This window comes from Manis pentadactyla, chromosome 2 (genome assembly GCF_030020395.1).
Source record: "Manis pentadactyla isolate mManPen7 chromosome 2, mManPen7.hap1, whole genome shotgun sequence".
NCBI lineage: Eukaryota > Metazoa > Chordata > Mammalia > Pholidota > Manidae > Manis > Manis pentadactyla.
In genome coordinates, this window is record NC_080020.1 from 155108400 (window position 1) to 155127560 (window position 19161).

Sequence of the window (19161 nt, forward strand, 5' to 3'; positions counted from 1 at the left end):
TCCTGCCCAAGGGAGGGCTGAGGGCTGAGTGAGAAGGCATGCCCCTCAGTGAACACGGCCTTACCAGGTACCCATTGCGCTCGGTGTGTCACGTGGCCTTCCAGGGTCCCCAGTCTACAGGTGGGAAAACCCAGGCTAGTAATGGAAAGTAGTTTGCCTGTGGTGGCACAGCCAGGTGGTTGTAATGCACACATCTAGCTCCAGAACCCCACACCCTTAACTTCAGGCAAGATGCCAAAGCAGGGGTATGCCTCGAGGTAGGCCTCCCTTCTGGGTGGTCTGTGAGGTGGAGGAGTGGCTGCTGGGCTCAGGAGGAGATGCGGGGTGGTTGGGGTGGGCACATATCTCACATAAAGGGCCTGCCTGTGCTGAGGAACAGGGTCAAGGGAGTAAGTACAGACAAAGCCAATGATGGGCATGGCAGACCATGTTCCCCAGCGATGTTCCTTAGTGAAACGAGGAGGAAAAGCAAGATGAAACATCATGGATCATTTTTCTGAGATGTATTCCTGAGTTGACATAAAAGAAAGAAATCCACAGAAGCCAAAAGTAAAGCAGAAGCAGAAAAGCTGTGGGGCAAGCAGAGCAAAACTGACTTGTATCCTCTGAGTTTCTGGCAAATCTTGCCGAACTTGCACTTCTCTTTGACAGCAGCTGGGGCACAGGAGTCAGGAGAGAGAGCCTTGCACCGCCCAAGGTGGGCACTCTGACAGGAGACCCATGTGCTATGGGCTGAACTGTGTCCCCTATCCAGACGTTGAAGTCCTAACCCCCACTGCCTCAGAGTGTAACCTTATTTGGAAATAGGGTCGTTCCAGCCATAATTAGTTAAGATGAGGTAACAGTGGAGTAGTGTGGCCCCTTAACCCCATATGACCGGTGTCCTTGTAAGAAGAGGAGACACACAGAGATATGACGGCCATTCAAAGACTCAAGGACAGAGGGAGAGCACGGTGTGAAGAGGTAGGCAGAGACGGAGGGACACGGCTCCCAGCCAGGGAGCATCAAGGATCACAGGTGACCACCAGAAACAGGAGCAGTGCCAGGAGCCATGCTCCCGCGGACCCATCTGAAGGAACCTACCTGCCAACGCCTAGGTTTTGGACTTTCAGCCTCCAGAGCAGGGGCAGAATACATTTCTGTTGATGTAGGCCACCCTGTTTGTGGTATTTTGTTATGGAAGCCCTAACAAACTCATATGCCATGCAAAGCTGGCACTCCAAACCCTAAACCTTCAGTCAGTGAGAAATAATCCACCACAGAGAAGACGACAGTGAGGAAACCCATCTCTAGCATGGCTGCAGGGAGAAGGGGCAGGACACTTCCCCGAAAATTCTTAATCACAAAAGTGGGGCCTTGTGCAGGCTGTATTCTGCATTCATGCCGCCTGTGTGGTCTGGAGAAAATTTAAAGTAGACTTTGGTTGGCAGTGCCCCCGGGTAACTGGAGGGAGGAAAGATAAATCCTCTCTGGGAATAAAACTTTAGTCAAGTCCCCAAGGATTCCCACAGGTATCGTTCCAAGAAAACAAGCAGCTTAAAATCAATACACTTACTCTCTAACCCAGCAATTCCGTTCCTAGGTACACAGCCAATAGAAAGGTATACATGGCCTTATCAAAGACATGTGGAAAAATGGCCATAGCAGCACTATTCAGAATAGTCCAAAATTGGAAGCCACCAAAAATTCCCCTCACCAGTAGGAGGGATAGATTACAGACTACATATATAGCAGAATACATCAAGGAGAACAAATGAGCTACAGTCACTTGGGTTCATGCATGCATTTCCCAAATAAAATGGTGAGCTAAAGAAGACAGACACCAAAGACTACATGTTACGATTTCTTTTATGTAAAGTTAAAAACCAGACAAAACAATTGGAGGTTAAGAGACTGGCTGCCCTTGGTGGGTGGGAGTGAAGGGGCTCCCAGGCCTCTGGCAGGCTGGCGCTGTTTCACGGTTTAGGAATGTTGGTATGTAGATCTATTTGCTTCATGGTGATCCCTTGAGCTGGACACTTTGGTTTGTGGACTTTTCCATAGGTATGTTATGCTCACATCAGGAGTTTATTTAAGAATTTTAAAACTAGCAAAAAAAGACAAAATACATCCAACTACAGAGTGTCAAATGGTGGAAAATGTGTGGAGAAACTACAGTGGGGGACAGCGAGAAGGAGATGCCCACATTTTTAAATAGCATGGTTACTCAGGACATTTCCTAGGAGCTCTACAAGAAACTATGCAAAATGCAGCCCAGAGAGATGAAGCATATGGAAGTGAGGTTTAAAAATATGAAGAACAGAGCAAGAAGTTTCACAGAGGATGGAGTGAATTCAAGAAGGAAAAATAAGAGACCAGGGGGAGAGGTGATTTTCAAAGAGAAAATATCTCATAATTTTCTAGCATTATTGGAAGATACCAGTGTCTGGCTGTGGCCAGAGGGAGTTATTAGGATGATACATAAGCAGAGATCCCTGACTAGGGTTCTCAGATATGAGCGTGGGGGCACAAGATGGCAATTTGTTTCTCCTCTAGGATAGCATATGAAACAAGAAGGAAAATAACTCCATTTTCAGCAAAACAAGGCGACAGATATAATGTGCAGATTCTAATATACCTAAGGACTGCCTAATGCAACCACGATTGCCCTCGAAGCCTGAAGAGGGGGAGTGTAACAGAAGCCACCTGGGGGAAGTGAGCAGCAAAGCAGACAGCTGGAAGCACAGCTTGATGGGAGTGAAGTGCAGAAAGTGCCAGCAAAAATACACTCCCAGAAGTAACTCAGGCTCACACAAGGAAATGTGAACAGGCAAACCCCAGAAAACAAGAAGAAAAGAAAATAAGAACGGCATAGCAAGGAAGACAACAGAAAAAGAAGCCTATGGGAGATTAGACCTGGCAGACAATTCAGTGACAGGCATAGAAATAAGGATAGAAATAAGAAAAGTGGCCAAAATAGAATGCAAATAGAGTCAAAAAGGATCAGGGAGAAAATGAAAGAGAAGAAAATCAAGGAGCATTGTTAAACCCATAAATAGAGCCCCTAAAGAAAAAAATCTAAACGATGGAATAGAATATTTTAAAATATAATTTATGAACACACATAGGAAAAGCATAGTTTTTTTTAAACAAATGAGCTTGATAAACTGGGTATTTATATGCAAATTAATTACAAATGGATCATAGAGCTAAATGTAAGAACTAAAACTATAAAAATTTAGAAGATAGGAAAAAATCTTGATGACCTTGGGTTAGGCAAAGAGTTCTTAGATGTGACACCACAGAAGAAAAAAAAATTGGACTTCATGCGAATTAAAAATGTTTGCACTTCAAAAGACACCATTAAAAAAATGAGAAGACTAGCCACAGACTACTTATGAATCATATAGCTGATAAAGTACTTGTATCCAGAATATATAAAGAATGCTTAAAATCCCAAAATAAGAGGACAAGCAACCCAGTTAAAAAATGGGCAAAAGATTTGAATAGCATATCAACCAAGAAGATATATGAATGGCTAATGAGCTCAGGAAAAGATGATCAGCAGCATTAGATGTTAAGGGCATGCAAATTAAAACCACAATGATATACATGCCCACAATAATAAATACAATAAAAAAAGAAGTAATAGCAAACATTGGTGAGGATGTGGAGAAACTGCAACCATGATACATTGCAGGGGAAATATAAAATGGCACAGGCACTTTAGAAAAGTTTGGCTGTTTCTTAAAAAGACATTCTACTTCTAAGTATCTACCCAAGAGAAACAAAAGCATACATCCACACAGGGCTTGTACACAAACATTCACAGCAGCTTTACTCATAAGAGACAAGAAGCTGAAGTGGAAATAATGTCCATTAACTGATGAATAGATTAAGAAATGATGAATTGTATATCTGTATGGTGGAATACTACTTGGCAATAAAAAGGAATGAAGTACTAAAACATGCCACACCACTAATAAACCTCAAAAACACTATGCCAAGTGAAAGAAGCCAGGTGCAAAAGATCGCATATTGTATGGTTCCACTTACATGAAATGTCCAGGAAAAACAAATATACAGAGACAGAAGTAGACTAGTGGTTGTGTGGACTTGGAGATAGGAATGAGAGGATGACTATAAACATGCATGAAAGATTTCTAAGGGACGTAGAAAAGTTCTAAGATGGGGCACGGCAATGGCTGCCCTGCCCTGTAAACTCACTGAAAAATCACTGAGTTGTCTGAAACAAGTGAAATTTATGATATGCAAATTATACCACTAAATAAATTACCAACAAAATAAAAGAAGACATGAATCTACATATGAAAGAGTACACTATATGCCAGGGAAAACTGATCCCAAAGGAGCAGCACCTAAACATGTCTTAGTGTGGTTACTGGACTTTCAAGATAAAGAATCTTTGGGCAGCTGGACAAAAAGATCAAGAGATTTGTAGGGAAAAAAATATCAGAAAGAGAAAAGCTACTAGTTTTGAAATTTTAAGAAACCATAAACTTCTGAAAGAAAACAGAGAATTCCTTAAAAAATTTGGAGTGGAAAAGACCTTTCTAATTATGACTCAAAATCCAGAAGCCATAAAAGAAAAAGGTTGAGTCCATAAGTAAGTCTAAATAGGAAAAAATCCCCAAAACACCATGAGCAAAGATAGGAGACAAATATGGGAAATATATTAACAGCTCATCTCACAAAGTCCTAATCTCCCTAATATGTGGAGGGGATCCTAGAAATCTATAAGGAAATGACTGACATCCCAATAGAATAAAAAAGGTAATTATATAAACCATTAACAGAAAGGGAAATACAAATGACTTTTAAACATACAAAAAATGTCTAACCTCATTTATAATGAGGGAAATACAAATTAGAACTACACCTAAATGACGTTTTTTGCTTATCTGACTGGCAAAAATCCCAAAGTTAATACCAGAATTTGGGAAGGCTCTCACACATTGCTGGTGGGAGTGTAGAATGATACAAACTTTATGGAGGATTAACAGTAAGGGTCCAGCCAAGAAAAGAACAAGACCATGCCAGATATTTGAAAGAGATGGGATTTGCTAGAGAAAATGTGTTGAAAGGGCCAGGAATCAAAAAGGGGAAAGTGAGGTTGCTGAGAGCCTCATATCAGGAGGAAGAAGCTATACTCTTTGGGCAACAAAGACTGGCAGTGGCATGACCAGAGGCAGGTGCACAACCACAGCCTGCATCAGTGAGGTTGCTGCCCAGGTGCTGGAACCACCAAGCAGGTGACACCCAACAAGTAGTGAAATTGCAAAGGAGGGGCTGCCTGGCTAAGGCTGGAACCATGAAGGAGCAGGCAGCCAAAGCTGGTATCTCTGAAGGGGTAGAGCTACTTCCAGAGATGCCTCCTGAATCAGGGAGAGGGAGAGAGAGAGTGCAATGGAAGAGAACAACAGTATCTCCCCTTCTACCTGCTGGCAAGGGGCTCTGGGAAATGTGTTTTGCAGGTGTCCAGTCCATGAGCTAGAGAGTACAGCAAGGAAGCAAGAATGAAGGTTGGTGTAGAGCAGAGCATGGAAAGGCCTCTCTGTGCTGGAAGAGCAGAGAGCAAATGGGAACAGGACCAGCAGCACAGAGGGAAGTTTTGCAGTATCTGCCAAAATGTAAGTGCACTGTGATCAATTCTACTCTGGGAAATTTATCCTACTGATACACTGATTTGTGTGAAATAACTTATGAGTAAGACCACATCTTGGCAGCATTACTTGTAATAGTGACAGACTGGAAAAGTCTGTTAAGACTTACCAGGAAAAAAGAAAGAAGCTCCACACATACACAAAACCCCCACAAAGAATAAAATAAGGGAGATGTTTTTAGACACTGCAGACATTAAGCAGATAAAAATGAGAAGCTATGGTGGAAAACAGCTGGATAGTTCCTCAACAAGTTAAACAGAATTAACATATGATCGAGTGATTCCACTCCTAGGTATGTACCCAAAATAATTAAATGCAAGGATTCACACAGGTATGTGTACACCAGTGTTCAAAGCAGCATTATTCAAATAACCAAAAGGTGGAAACAACCAAAGTGTCCATTAACAGATGAACCAATAAATAAAATGTGATATGTACCTACAACAGGATATTATTTAGCTATAAAAAAGAGGGCAGTTCTGACTTATGCTGCAACATAGATGAACCTTGAAAGCATTATGCTATGTGAAATAAGTCAGACACACAGAACAAATATTATATGATTCCACATAGATGAGTTAACTAGAATAGACAAATTCAGAGAGACAAAAACTAGGACAGAGGTTACTAGGGGCCAAGGGGAGGGGGAAGAATGGATTTATTGCTTAATGGGTAGAGTTTCTGTTTGGGATGATGAAAGGGTTCTAGAAATAGTGATAATGGTTATACAACATTGCAACTGTACTTAATCTCACTGAATTATACACTTAAAAATGGTTCAGATGGTAAATTTTATGTATATTTTGCCACAATAAAAAATATAAAGATATTATGAAGAATTTTATGCTGAAAAATATGAAAATTTAGATGAAACTTATAAATTCCTAGAAAAATTAAATATATTAAATTAATTTAAAAAGCGAGAGAAAAGCTGAATAATCACAAAGTAAAATCTGTATTTAAATAATTGCAGGACTTTGTTTAGTCATATAGTACACAAAATAAAATGTTATTTGTAATTCAAGTATGGATGTGGGGACAGTAGGAGAGAATTATTTGTTAAATTCAACTGCCCCTATCAGTTCAACTGGCTATCTCAAAAACATTTCAGACTCATCACATATGCTCCTCACAATATTTTACAGGATCCTCCTCTTTGCAGACATTACTAAATGATGGAGACCCTTTTTTTCCCTCACCTTATTCAAGGGCCTTTTTTCCCCTTCATATTACTCTTTTTCCTGGCCAATCTCAAAAATGCCCGGGACTTCAATAAGTTGGTTTTACAGTATAAATAAACAAATAAATAATCGCAGGAAAAATCACCAGGTTCATATTTAGAGGTGAGTTCTACCAAAATTTTCAAGGACAGATGATTCCAGACTTACTTAAATGTTCCTAGAGAGTAAAAGGAGTAAATGCTACTCAATTATTGATGAGACTGTCATAACTTTGATATTAAAACCAAACAAGGACAGTTTAAGAAAAATTACAGATCAATCTTCTTCGTGAATATAGACGAAAAAAATCCTAAACGAAATAGTAGTAAAGCAATGCCAGAATATGTAGCAAAGATAAGATGAAAATGCAATTATACTATTGTAACAGTTATATACTGAAGTGGTATAATATTAACTCAAGGTAGATTAAGGATCAGTATTATAATCCCTTAAGCAGCCACTGAAAAGAATCCAAAGATGTATAGCCAGAAGTCAATAGACAAGAGAGCATGCAATACTAAAAACAAAACAAAACAAAAAGCACTTGATTAAAAACAAAAGAGGATGAGAAAATTCCAGCAGCTTTTTTTTCAGAAATTGTCAAGCTGATACTAAAACTTACGTGAAAATGGAAAGGAATAAGAATAGCCAGAAATTGTATTATTTGTAAAAAAAAAAATGACAAAGTTGGAGGACTAACTATGGATTTCATCACTTGCTTTAGAGCTACAGTCACCAAGGAAGTGTGATATTGACATAAAGATAGAAAAGTAGGTTAATGGAATAGAATAGAGAATCTAGAAAGAGACCCACAATATATGGCTAATTTTCAATAATGGTGTCAAAGTAATTCAATGTAGAAATGAATAGTCTTTTCAGCAGAGAGTGCGGAATTAGATATATGCACAGAAAAAAAGAATCCTGACCCCTCCCTCACACCATACCAAAAATTAAGTCAAGTTAGATTATGAACCTGAACAAAGAAGCTAAAACTATAAAGCTTGTAGAATGAAACCTACAGAATTATTGTCATGATCTCTCAGTAGACAAATATTTCTTAGACCACATAATGAACTACTATAAAAGAAAAAATAATCAACAAATTGGACTTAATCAAAATTAGAAATGTTTGGTTTTCAAAGGATGCTGCTTGGAAATTGAAAAGTCAAGCCACAGAATGAAAGGCAATATTAGCAAAAACGTATCTGACAAAGGACTTGTATCCAAAATGTAAAAGAACCTTGGAATACAATATAAAAAGACCAACAACCCAATGAAAGACAGGAGAAAGACTTAACAGTGCCTTCATGAGGAAAAATTATGTAGCATGAGAAGATGCTCAGAATCATCAGTGGTTAGAGAAATGGAAATCAAAATTACAGTTAGGTACAACGTCCACTCACTAGAATGACTCAAATAAAAAAGGCTGACAATACCAAAAGTTGGCAAGGCTGTGGAGTAGATGGAACTCTCAGACATTGCTGTGGGGGTATAAAATGGTACAATCACTTTGGAAAAATGTTAGGTATTTTCTTTAAAACCCTAATTCTATTCCTAGGTATTTACCCAAGAGAAGTGCAAGCACATTTCCACAAAGTACTTGTACAAGAATGTTTGTAGCAGCTTTATCCATACTACAAAACTTGGATCAATCCAAAGTCCCATAACAGGGGGATGTATAAATAAACTGCCATATTCATATAATGGAGTACTATCAGAAAAAAAGGAACAAAATACTGATATATGCCATACCGTGGATGAATATATAAAACACTATGTTTGAGCTAAAGCAGCCATAGAAAGAGTACTATGTGCATGACTTTATTTATATGAAGTTGTAGAACAGCAAAGCAAATCTTTAGTCCTAGCACACAATGATTGCCAACAGGGGTGGAGGAGATTGACTGAAAAGAGGCACATGGCAGCTTTCTGGGCTGATGGAACTTTCTACCCATGGCTATATGGGTGTATGTATTTGTCCAAACTCATCAAACTAACTGTACACCTAAAATCTGTGCATTTTATTGTTTATAAATAATACCTCAATTGGCAGTAAGAGAATGAAAAGCCCCAAATATGCAGAAGATATTTACAACACACACATCTGACCAAAGATTGTTCCCAGGAAAAATAATGTACGAATCAGTACAAATTTGTACATAATGTACAAGATAATGTACAAATCAGCCAAAGATAATAATGGATAAAAGATATTGATAAGCTTTTTATAGATGAGGAAAGACAAATGTTTGTGAACACATAAAAAGATGCTCAACCATTTATAATCAAGGAAATGCAAATCAAGGACTTATGAGATTGCATTTTACATCCATCAGATTGGTAAAAATTAAAAGGCTTGGCAACATCAAGTACTGGTGAGAACACACAGTAGTAATAGGGATTCTTATATTATGCTGATGAGAGTGTAATTTGGTATAATTACTTTTGCTTTGACTTTCTCTTCCACTCCTGGATATGTAATTTAGTGACCAGGAGACATGTACAAGAATGTTAGGAACAAAATTATTGTAGTAGGAAAAAAGATACAATCTAAATGTCTACATATACCACATAATTTGTGGTCTAATCATACAGTGGAATATATACAGAAATGAAAAGAGCTTTAGCTACACATACCAACATAAAAAAAATGTAATATTGAGCAAAAGATGCAAAACAGATAAATACAGGCTGAAAGTTTCTATTTGTATTAGAAGGTGCAAAAATGATATGCTGTTGAGCGTTGCATACACAGGGGTAAAAAACTAAAAAGAAAAGCAAGGATGCGATTATTACAAGAGTCAGGATAGTGGTTATTTCTTGGATAAATGGATCTGGGAAGGACATACAGGGACTTCTAAGATTTTCTGTCTTTTAAGCTGGGTGGTGAGTTCATGGGTACCCATTTTATTATTCTTCTTTAAACTGTACATGTACACATGTACATTTAATATACTTTTTGTATATATTCATAATTTAAAAACAAATAGAACGTTATACTAAGTGAAAGAAGCCAGCCCACCAAGCAACACATTTGTGTGACTCCATATATATAAAATGTCCAGAATAGGAAAGTCTAGAGACAGGAAGTAGATGAATGGTAGCCAAAGCTGGGAAGATAAGAGAGAAGCACAGGGTGGCCGCTGGTGGGTACAGGGTTTCTTTTTGAGGTGATGAAAATGCTCTAAAATTGACCATGGTGTCGTTTGCACAATTCTGTGAATATCCTAAAAAACTTTACATGGATGAATTGTATGGTGTGTAAATTATATTTCAATAAAGCTGCTCTTAGAAGAAACAGGATGAGAAGTGGGATGCAAAGAAAGGCTCTCAGTGGGTGATAAGATGCAAGTGAGACAGTATTCCTCTAGAACAGCAGTTCTCAAACCTTAGCATGCATCCGGATCACCAGCAGGGCCTGCTGAAACACAGATTGTGGGGCCCCATCCCCAGGTGTTCTGATTCTGTAAGACTGGCATGAGGCCAAGAATCTGCATTTCTAACAGTCCCCAGGTGATATGGATACTGCTGGCCAGGGACTGTACTCTGGGAATGCTACTCTACAGTGCTCACTCTAGGTGCCCAGTGAGTATATACTGGATGGATGGGTGGTTGGTTGGGTATTTGGGACAGTGGATGGGTGGGAGATGAATGGATGAATGGGTGGATAAGTGGATTCATGGATGGATAGAAGGTGGGCAGATGAGTCGTGAATGGTAGATGCATGGATGGATGGATGGATAGGGGGCGTGGGTCTCAGTAGTAGGGGAGAAGATGGCATCTGGAACATTGTACTGTGGAATGTAACAGAGAAGGACATATCGTCAAGACCTAGTTTCAACTCTTGTTGTGGGTTCACTACCTACTAGTGTGCAATGTTTGGCAGGTGACTTTACCTCCCTGAAGCCCATTTTCCTGAGTGTGCAATGTGGGTTAACAATGCCTATGAATGTTCCATGAGCTAATACCCTCAAAAGGGCCAAACACAGAGCCTGGCAGGGAGTGGATGCTCTCTGCTCTTTGGTTGATCTGTTACCATCATATATCACTGGGCTGTACTGTGTGGTTGAGACAAGAGGCTTGTAATTCAGGTCCATCTTGTTTCCATAGTGGCCCATGCTGACCTCGAATTGGATCAGGTCCTTGAAGTTGGGCATCATGGTACAGGAAAGGAAGATGACACACAGCCCATACTTCTGGCGATTCTGCTGCTTCTAAAACAATAATCCCCCCACATCCCAGTACATAAGAGAAGGGATGAACAAGGCTATAGAGTCAGGCAGGGAGGCAAGGATGAGGTGCCTGTTCCTTTCAAAAGCCATCTTTGCTTCTCTTTAGGGTGAGCTAGACCATCACTGGACCCCTGCCTCCTCTCAAAGTCCTGCCTGATCCCATTCACCTGGCTGGTCCAGGGGGGTTCCTCCCAGGACCTCCATCACCTGGTCCCCTCCACCCAGCCAGGTCTGGTTCCTTCCCTCCTGAAATTGGGCAGGAGGGTCTTCTCCCTGATCAGGCTGGGCTCTGAGCTGGGCCAGGTTATCCCTCCCCTTTCTGCCTAAATGCCCTTTTTGGAGGAGACCGAGTGTGGGCAGTTGAATGTGGTAAAGGCTGCACCCACATGCATCTGCTTTTGCCCTTCTCAAGCTCCCTCCTCCCACCATGCCTCACATCTGCCCGGGGTCCTCCATCCGTCATGCTTGATCCCCTCTCCTGTTCCCAACCTTGGCCCTACTCTTGCGTTGTTCCATTCTGTTCATTGGCTCAGGTCCCCCATCTTAAAAAATAACCCACTTTCTCCCCTCTGGGCCCCAATTTATCTACCACCTGGTTTTGTCTCCTTCCACTTTCCACCCAAGTTCTCTGCACTTGCCTCTCTGCACCATATGCAACTCTCCCTCCCACTTGCAGTGGCCTGGCTTCTGTCCTGACCAAGGGTACCCATGCCTTTCTAATAATCAGTGGACACGCTGGAGTCCTCACCCTTCTCTCCGCTACATTCAAATGGCTGATGGCTCCTTTCTGCAACTCTGCTCCAGAGGCTGCTTAGTGCTCCCCTTGCAGACTCCTCCTCAGTCAGTTCTGCAAGCCCTCCCCTTCCTTCACCTGCCTCTTGAGCTGTGGTGTCCTTTCACTTTTTCTCTCCCTGGCCAATTCCTTCACAACCACGGGTTCAGATCCTGGTGTGTTGATGGCACACTCATCTGTCTACAGCCTGGGGACTGGTGGAGGTCTCATAAGCACATGTCAAAGGGGATTCATCATCTCCCCCAGACCTGCTCCTCCTTCAGGGAGCCTTTATTGATGCATGCCACCCTTCCCACTTGAGGAAGAAAATGGGTATCACCTTAGGGGAACTGGTCCCACTTCCTAAGTCCTGCTAGTCAGTGCCTCTGGTTAGTCCGTCCCCTAGAGGGTCTCTGGAACCTGCCCCCTCCTGTCCAGCTCCACTCTCCTGTGACTGTGACCCTATTTCTCTTGAGTGGGTGCCCCACCTCACTCCCCTCTAGTCTATTCTTAACAATGGCCCTCCCCTGCCTTCAGGAAGAAATCCAGACTCTTTAAGCTCTTTTCTCCTTAAATAGATTTCACATTTCTTAAACTGAAACCTAATCTTGTCTTTACTGGGTCCCCTGACCTCCTGGGGTTTGGCACAGCACGAAGCCCCCACTGGGGCTTCGCCGAGCCTCAGGCACTCATAGCGCATTCAGCTTGTGGCTCTTGCAGTGTCAGAAACAGGGTTCGCAGTAGATGAGGCAGGCAGAGGGACTCTCTCCCTGGGTTACCTGTTTCCTGGGGTTACCTCTATGCTGGTCACTTCTTGGGAGAGGTCCTTGATCTTAAATTCTCGTTGGGAGTTGAAGTGGGTTATTAACTCCAGGAAGATTCGGCCTCGATAAGCTAAACCATCCTTAGCAGAGTCGGGAGTATTCTAGGGAAGTAGGGAGGAAAACACCAAGAGAAGGCATGAGAGGAAGAAGGGCAGGCAAAGCTCCCCTGAAACCTCTGCAGGGAGGTCAGGGCTGTCTAGTAACTTCTTGACTAGGACCAACTACAGTCCCAGGGCGGATGTCCAGAAATCCCAGGTGTGGCCTGGAAGCCTCTGGCCCTGACCCCTCTTCCACACCCTTAGGTCCCTCCTCCTCTTCAGGAATCTACCCGCCAGCCCACTTGAAGCACCCAGGCATGCCCCGCCTCATTGGCAACAGTGATTGGGCCAAGGGGAGCACATGTGACCTAAAGAGGCCAATTAGAATGCTCCCCTGGCCTGTATTAGGGGCTGTGATGGCCCTCCAGGGAGGTCTGTCTGCACAGGAGAGGAGGGCTAGGCTTAGGGGCAGCAGAGAGAAGCATGGACTGAGCCCGTGAACTTCTCAGCATTCAGGTCCTGGTGCCCGCAGCTGTCCTCACTCGGAATCCTTCCCGGCCCACTTCCCTTCTTCTAAGCCAAGTGGAGCTGGCTTTCTGGCATTTTTCACTAGTTTTACATGTCTCAGTGCTTTTCCACATTTACCTGGTCTTTTCTTTTGTCTGGTATGTCTTTTCCACCTGCTGATAATCTTACCGAGCTCTCATCACAATGCCCTATGCTCAGTGACTGCCCAGGCCACTCCATCTCTTTCTGTCTTGTGCCACAGCACATGTCCCATATGTGCATGGCTATTTATGTACAGGCTGCAAGTCAGTCCTCTGCTGTCATGCCGTGGACAGAAACCAGGGCCGCACCTCCTCAGGCATTTCCCAGGCCCCAGTGCCTTACACATGGTGGGTTTTACCTCCACTGTTCCCTAGCGCTGACATGAGAAGCTTACAGTGCCTTCTTCCTGGATCCTGAAAGGAGCCTTTTTACCCCCACGGAGAGTAAGGAAGCTGGGGCCAAAGCAGGGGAGGAAACCAGAGTACATTCCTGCAAGAAAAAAGGTGAGAGGGAGCAGGTCCAGGTGGGAGAGGCATGGGAGGCAGGAGCCTAGGGGGCTTGCTTGCCTTCAATTTCTGCTCCTGTGGATGAGATCTGGTTGAGGTACAGGCTGACAGTCCCGATCTCATTCTGGCATTTTCCCTTGGGGCTGGAGAGAAACACACTCTGCAGACTGAGCCACTGGCCCAGCTCTGATTTTCTCTGCCCTTGCTGCTTTTCAGCCTCCAATCAGTTGCTCACCAGTCCAAGACTCTAAACTTGATGTAGCTGGAGAGGCAGGGCAGCTGCAAGGGGACAGGGAGAGAGCAGTGGGTGTCCACTCGGATGGTCTGGTCCTTGCAGAGACTGAGAGCAGCTGGGACATCCTGGGTTAGGGTCAAGGCCTGGCTCAGTTACCTATGAGCCGTTTAGCCACAGCAAGATGTATTTACCACGGGAACCGATGGACCTGTGGTTGAGGGCCCGCACCACTTGCATGGGCCCCTTGCAAGGCCCTGGGAGAGGTGTGGAACTGGGTCCCATGATCGTTTTATATTCTTGCTCTTAAAACGGACCCCGAATTGCATGAGCTTCAAGACCAACAAGACTCGGGTCCACCCTGACAAGAGACTCCATGATTTCAGTCCTCACACCACCTTCTATGGTCCAACTGTCTGTTCCCCAAACCACCTCCTGGAAAGGTCATGGGCCTAGAATGTCTTCACCACGTTTAGCAGTTAGCTTTTAAACAGCAGGACATCTGTCTCTTCAAAGAGTAAATAGTGATAGCTGCCACTCTGGGGAGGGTTTCTGTTGTCCCTTGGCCTGTGCTGAATGATCCATGTGGATCACCTGAGTGATTCCCCGAACAGCCCCACCAACCAGGTGCTGTTTTCCCATTCTCACACAGGAAAACTGAGGCACAGAGAGGCTGAGTTCCTGAAGTTCCCATGTTACATCCAGGGGCTGAAGCAGCCTCAGAGCTCCTATTCACTCTGCCATACCCCAGTGAGGGCTGGGATTGTCCCAGTTGACAAGATGAGGGATGAGGCCCAGAAAGGGAGAGGGACTTGCTCAAGGTCACACAGTAAGGGGTGGAGTCAGGATTAGAACCCAAGCTTCTGAGTCTTGTCTCCACCCTGCCATAGGGTTCCCTCAATTATAAAAACAAAAACATCCATGTGTAAAACAGCCTGGTTGGGACCCAAATCCTCTCACTGGGGCCTCTCCCTTCCAGTGGCTCCTGGGGCATGGTCATGAGTCCTCCTAGTTCCCTGCTCTCCCCTTGCTGTGCAGTCTAGGGGCCGAAGGCAAGTAGGGAAAGGGCTTTGCAGTTGAATAACTGGTTAGGAAGAGATGAGGAAAGGCCCAGGTTAGGAAGGATGTTGGTAGTGGAGGGGTGGGTGGCATCAGGCATCTAGGTCTCCCAAAGTTCTGGATCCACCAAATTGGAACTCATGGCTGGACCATCTTTTTATCGACCGTTTTGAGACTTCTCCCCCCCTTTCCCATTTCTTGTCTTGGTCCCCTCCTGTCCCAGGGCCCTTACCCAATTACACCAGCACCCCCACCCCACCCACCCACATTGCTGGGGCTCTGATGCTACTGTCTGTGTGGTCATCCTGCCATTTCACTGTGAGGTTCACAGCTGTCTGCTGCATTTCCAGAGGGCTAGTGACAATCAGGCCTGATTCAGATGACCCCAACCCCTGGGGACTGTGTTCTGTGTGAAATGGGTGAGGGTCCAGGGAGCGTTTGGACATCTTCAGATGTTGGAAGGCCTCTCTCAGGGATGGTGGGGTGCCTGGCCTGTGCCACTGGTTTTTGAGTGTGAAGGCAGCTGAACATGGGGGAGGGTTTCCAAGCTTTGAACATCCACAGAGCATCTGAGGGTCCCAGTCATGAGGTTAGTCACAGCCGGGAACAGGTGGGAGGGAGCAGGGGTGGAGGGTAGACCAGGCCTCCTCTAAAACCTCTTCCTACTTTAAGAGTCTATAAACTCACCCAAGAAGGTGGGGATTATGAGAAATAGTTAAAAACTATGACTCAGCAGGAAACAGACTTAGAAGCTTCTAGGAGAAGGAAGGAGGCTCCACAAGTAGAGGGGAACTCGCTGACTAATTTCCCTCACACTGATGTAAGTATAAGGAAAACCAGACACCCTCTGGGTACCTGAATAGATGCCACACAAAGTTCTATGCACTCGCAGTTATGAGAGTGCTCAAGTCATCTCAGAATTGCTTAGTCTTATTTTACACAGAGTGCTTAGAAGCCTGGCACGGCGCCAAAGGCAATCAAGGCTCTCCCAGGACTTCCAGAGAACTGGCATCCACTGCTGATAGGTGACTGAGAGGATGGAAAGGCTATAAAAATCACACTACAGAACCCAACAAAGAAGAGCATTGTGGGGCCGCTTAGGGTAGGAACAAACAGCCCACGTAACTATGTTCCCATAATGCCTCTAGGCCATCAACAAAGCTATAATTATATTCAGGGCACTTTGCATAGAAGATAAGAAAATGTATAATATAATTTAGAATGAATTTTTAAAGTGATTATTCTTTAATGGAGGTGAAAGGGCATGATTATGTTTTCTGGAAAGTTTAGTCGTCAGGCCCACTCATATCTTAATACCAGATAAATAAAGTAAGGTTTTCCATACTGTGTCCTGGGCTTCCACCTGCTCCCTACCAGGCAGAGCCCCCACACGGCCCGCATGCTTCCTGCCCCTACCTTCCGTTCCCATCCCCGCACGAACACCCAAGCTTCCCTGCGGTTTGTTTGGTGGGAGGAGGGGAGGGGGCGCGATGGCCAGTGTTACCTGAATCTGGAAGGTCAGGATCTGGTTCCACAGCGGGTTCTCGGTTTGGGTCAGCGCGTTTGTCTTGAGCTGGAACATCCCAAAGCAGTCAGTGTCAGCCTCCCTCCACGGGCCTCACCTTCCAGCTCTTCCGGTCCTGCCCACCAGGGGACGCTGTCTGCAGCACTGCGCTGATGATGGGAACTCCCGATCTAAAGACACTTTGAGGGCTTCCCTTCAGCAGCAACATCAGTCCTTTTTGAGCCTACCAGACCCAGATGCCTGAGGAATTTCCCTTAAATCAGCTTTCAGTTGACTTCATTTAAAAATAGATATAGGGTTACTAACTTTATTATATGAGTGCATACACATAGATTTTGTTAGACAGACTCAAAGATCCCAGGAGAAAAAGAGCCAGAACAATGCTGATGGCAGCAGGACACCACGGCATGTCCTTTTCAAAGCATCACGTGACTTCGTTGTTAAACCTATCGTTAGTCTAAGCAATTATGTCAGTGAAATCAAGGGTTAGTGGACTGGCTAAACTTTTCGATCTACACTAATAAAAACAGAGAAATATTTAAAAAATTTTAAAATGTGTGCCACTGGCCACCCACAAGCATCTCACCTAGATACATAGTACCCAACCCACACTCAGTGTGGTGGTTTTAAAATACGTCCACAAATCCTTTTGACACTCCTCCCTTCGAAAGGTAGATACTAAGCTCCCTCCTCTTATGAACAGGCTGGGTTCAGTGACTTCTAATAGGTAGACTGTGGTAGAAATGCAGTGGAGGTAATTGTTTATGGATTCTGGGACAAACCTATTTAACTCTAACCCAGCATTCCCCAAATTTGAACACAAGATCCGTTTTTTTGGACATAACCTTTTGGAAAATGCTTCCCTGTGTTCCGAGAGGTTCATGGAGTATCAGCAACTGTCTTGCATAGGACCTTCAATTTATAGATGAAGAAACTGAGGCCCAGAGGGGGTGCTGACAGTTTCAGTGTTGTTCTTTGAGGGTATATTCTTTCATTCACTCATCCATGGCATTTGTATGTTTGGCTTCCAGTGGGCATTTTCTCCGTGCAAGGCACTGGGCACAGCGCTGGGATAGGGGGTGAGCAAGCCACGGCCCCACCTTCCCAGAGTTTCTGGTCCAAAGGGGTCACATTGCCCATTAACGGAAGGACTCTATACTATTTCTGGGGTCCTGCCCACCAGTCCAGTCTGTTCTCTGCCCAATTTTTTCTCTAGGTGGCACTTTCTCTAAGCCTCAGACCCTTTCTACACTTACCTTTTCCCCAATTAGTTCCACCTCCACCACAGGACTCACTGAGTAGTATTTCTCTGTAAAAAGGGAGTTAAAAGATTTCTGAGATGGCAGACTTTTTTTTTTTTTTTTTTAGGAGGAAATGGAGAGGTGATAGAACCACTTAAAACCCTTCCCCACAATTTGGTTTGGTGGCCCATGGGCAGACCTCTCCCATCTCTGCTGTGTCTCTGTGTGCTGTTATGTGTCACCTAATGGCAGCTGGGGTGGGGACTGGCATAGGGAACCTTGAGTCTGTATCTGGATGTCAAAAAAAGGTCAGAGGCATATTGTCCATATTAAGGGTATCCATGGGGCCTTCATAAAGCAATTCTTGGTGGATTTCTGTCTCCCCCTCTCCCCTCACCTCAAATCTTAGGTTCAGATCAAAGTGGAACAGGGAAGCCCCATGAGAATCCAGGGTGCCACCGTGTAGAAAACCTCAAGACTGCTCCCTCCCCACCACCCTGACTCTAACTGAGATGAAGGTCTTCTGCGCAGTAGATGAAGAACTGTAAGTAGGCCACATTCATCGAGACCACTGTTGACTTGAAGATCTGAGGAGGGGTGTCATCAGTCCCATAGGGCAGCTTCTGATCTACCTGGAGAGACCAGAGAACTGACTAGGGTCAGTGTCATAGGGAGGTCACAGCCAAAGCCACCAGATTTGGCTTCCCCAGCCTTCCCCTTGGTATAGGGTGGGTGGACCACACTGAAGGGACACAGTGGACAAATGAAAGGGTGTGAAGATCAATGGCCACTTTGTGGCCCACAGCTGCCCCATGGAAGCATCCAGGCTAGGAAATGCTCCTGGGGTGTCGAGCAGCCTCACCAAGGCCTGGTCTCCCGCACCGAGGGCACAGATGGTGACTTTCAGGTAGCCTCTCACGCCACTGCTGGGCTCATTTGGCTGGCAGAGGCCTAACCATTTCCTCAGGAGTGTGTGACCTGGAAGGGCAGAGGGCCTTTGGGAGACCAGCTTCCAGTCTCCATCATGATTCCCTAAAATCAGTCTTTGTTTCTGTGGAAGAGAGGTGTGGAAATGGATCTCATATATTCCGATTCCAATCCAGTAGCAGAGGAAAATGGGAGTGATTCCTGCCATTAGCAAAGGTAGTACACTTGCAAGACTCCTAGCTGTTGCCTTTGGAAATAAGGACCCTTCATTCCCATCCTGGGAACCTACTGGTGTTACTGTCCTGGTCTGAGAGGCAAGCATTTTCCCCAACCCAAAGTCCCAACCTCCACCACTATGTTTGTTATGGCCAGG

At 44.3% G+C, this 19161-nt stretch overlaps 1 protein-coding gene across 1 annotated transcript in view; it reads right to left on the minus strand.

The window, feature by feature from the left end:
* FER1L5 (fer-1 like family member 5) overlaps positions 1-19161 on the minus strand; it is a 50874-nt gene that overhangs the window by 18498 nt on the left and 13215 nt on the right. The window contains exons 11-19 of the mRNA XM_036888719.2: positions 18724-18839; positions 18370-18493; positions 17877-17929; positions 16600-16668; positions 14040-14083; positions 13865-13947; positions 13693-13787; positions 12684-12812; positions 10920-11097 (exon numbers count right to left, since the gene is read on the minus strand). Coding sequence (XP_036744614.2) covers positions 10920-11097; positions 12684-12812; positions 13693-13787; positions 13865-13947; positions 14040-14083; positions 16600-16668; positions 17877-17929; positions 18370-18493; positions 18724-18839 — 891 coding nt within the window. The remainder of the gene's footprint in view (positions 1-10919; positions 11098-12683; positions 12813-13692; positions 13788-13864; positions 13948-14039; positions 14084-16599; positions 16669-17876; positions 17930-18369; positions 18494-18723; positions 18840-19161) is intronic.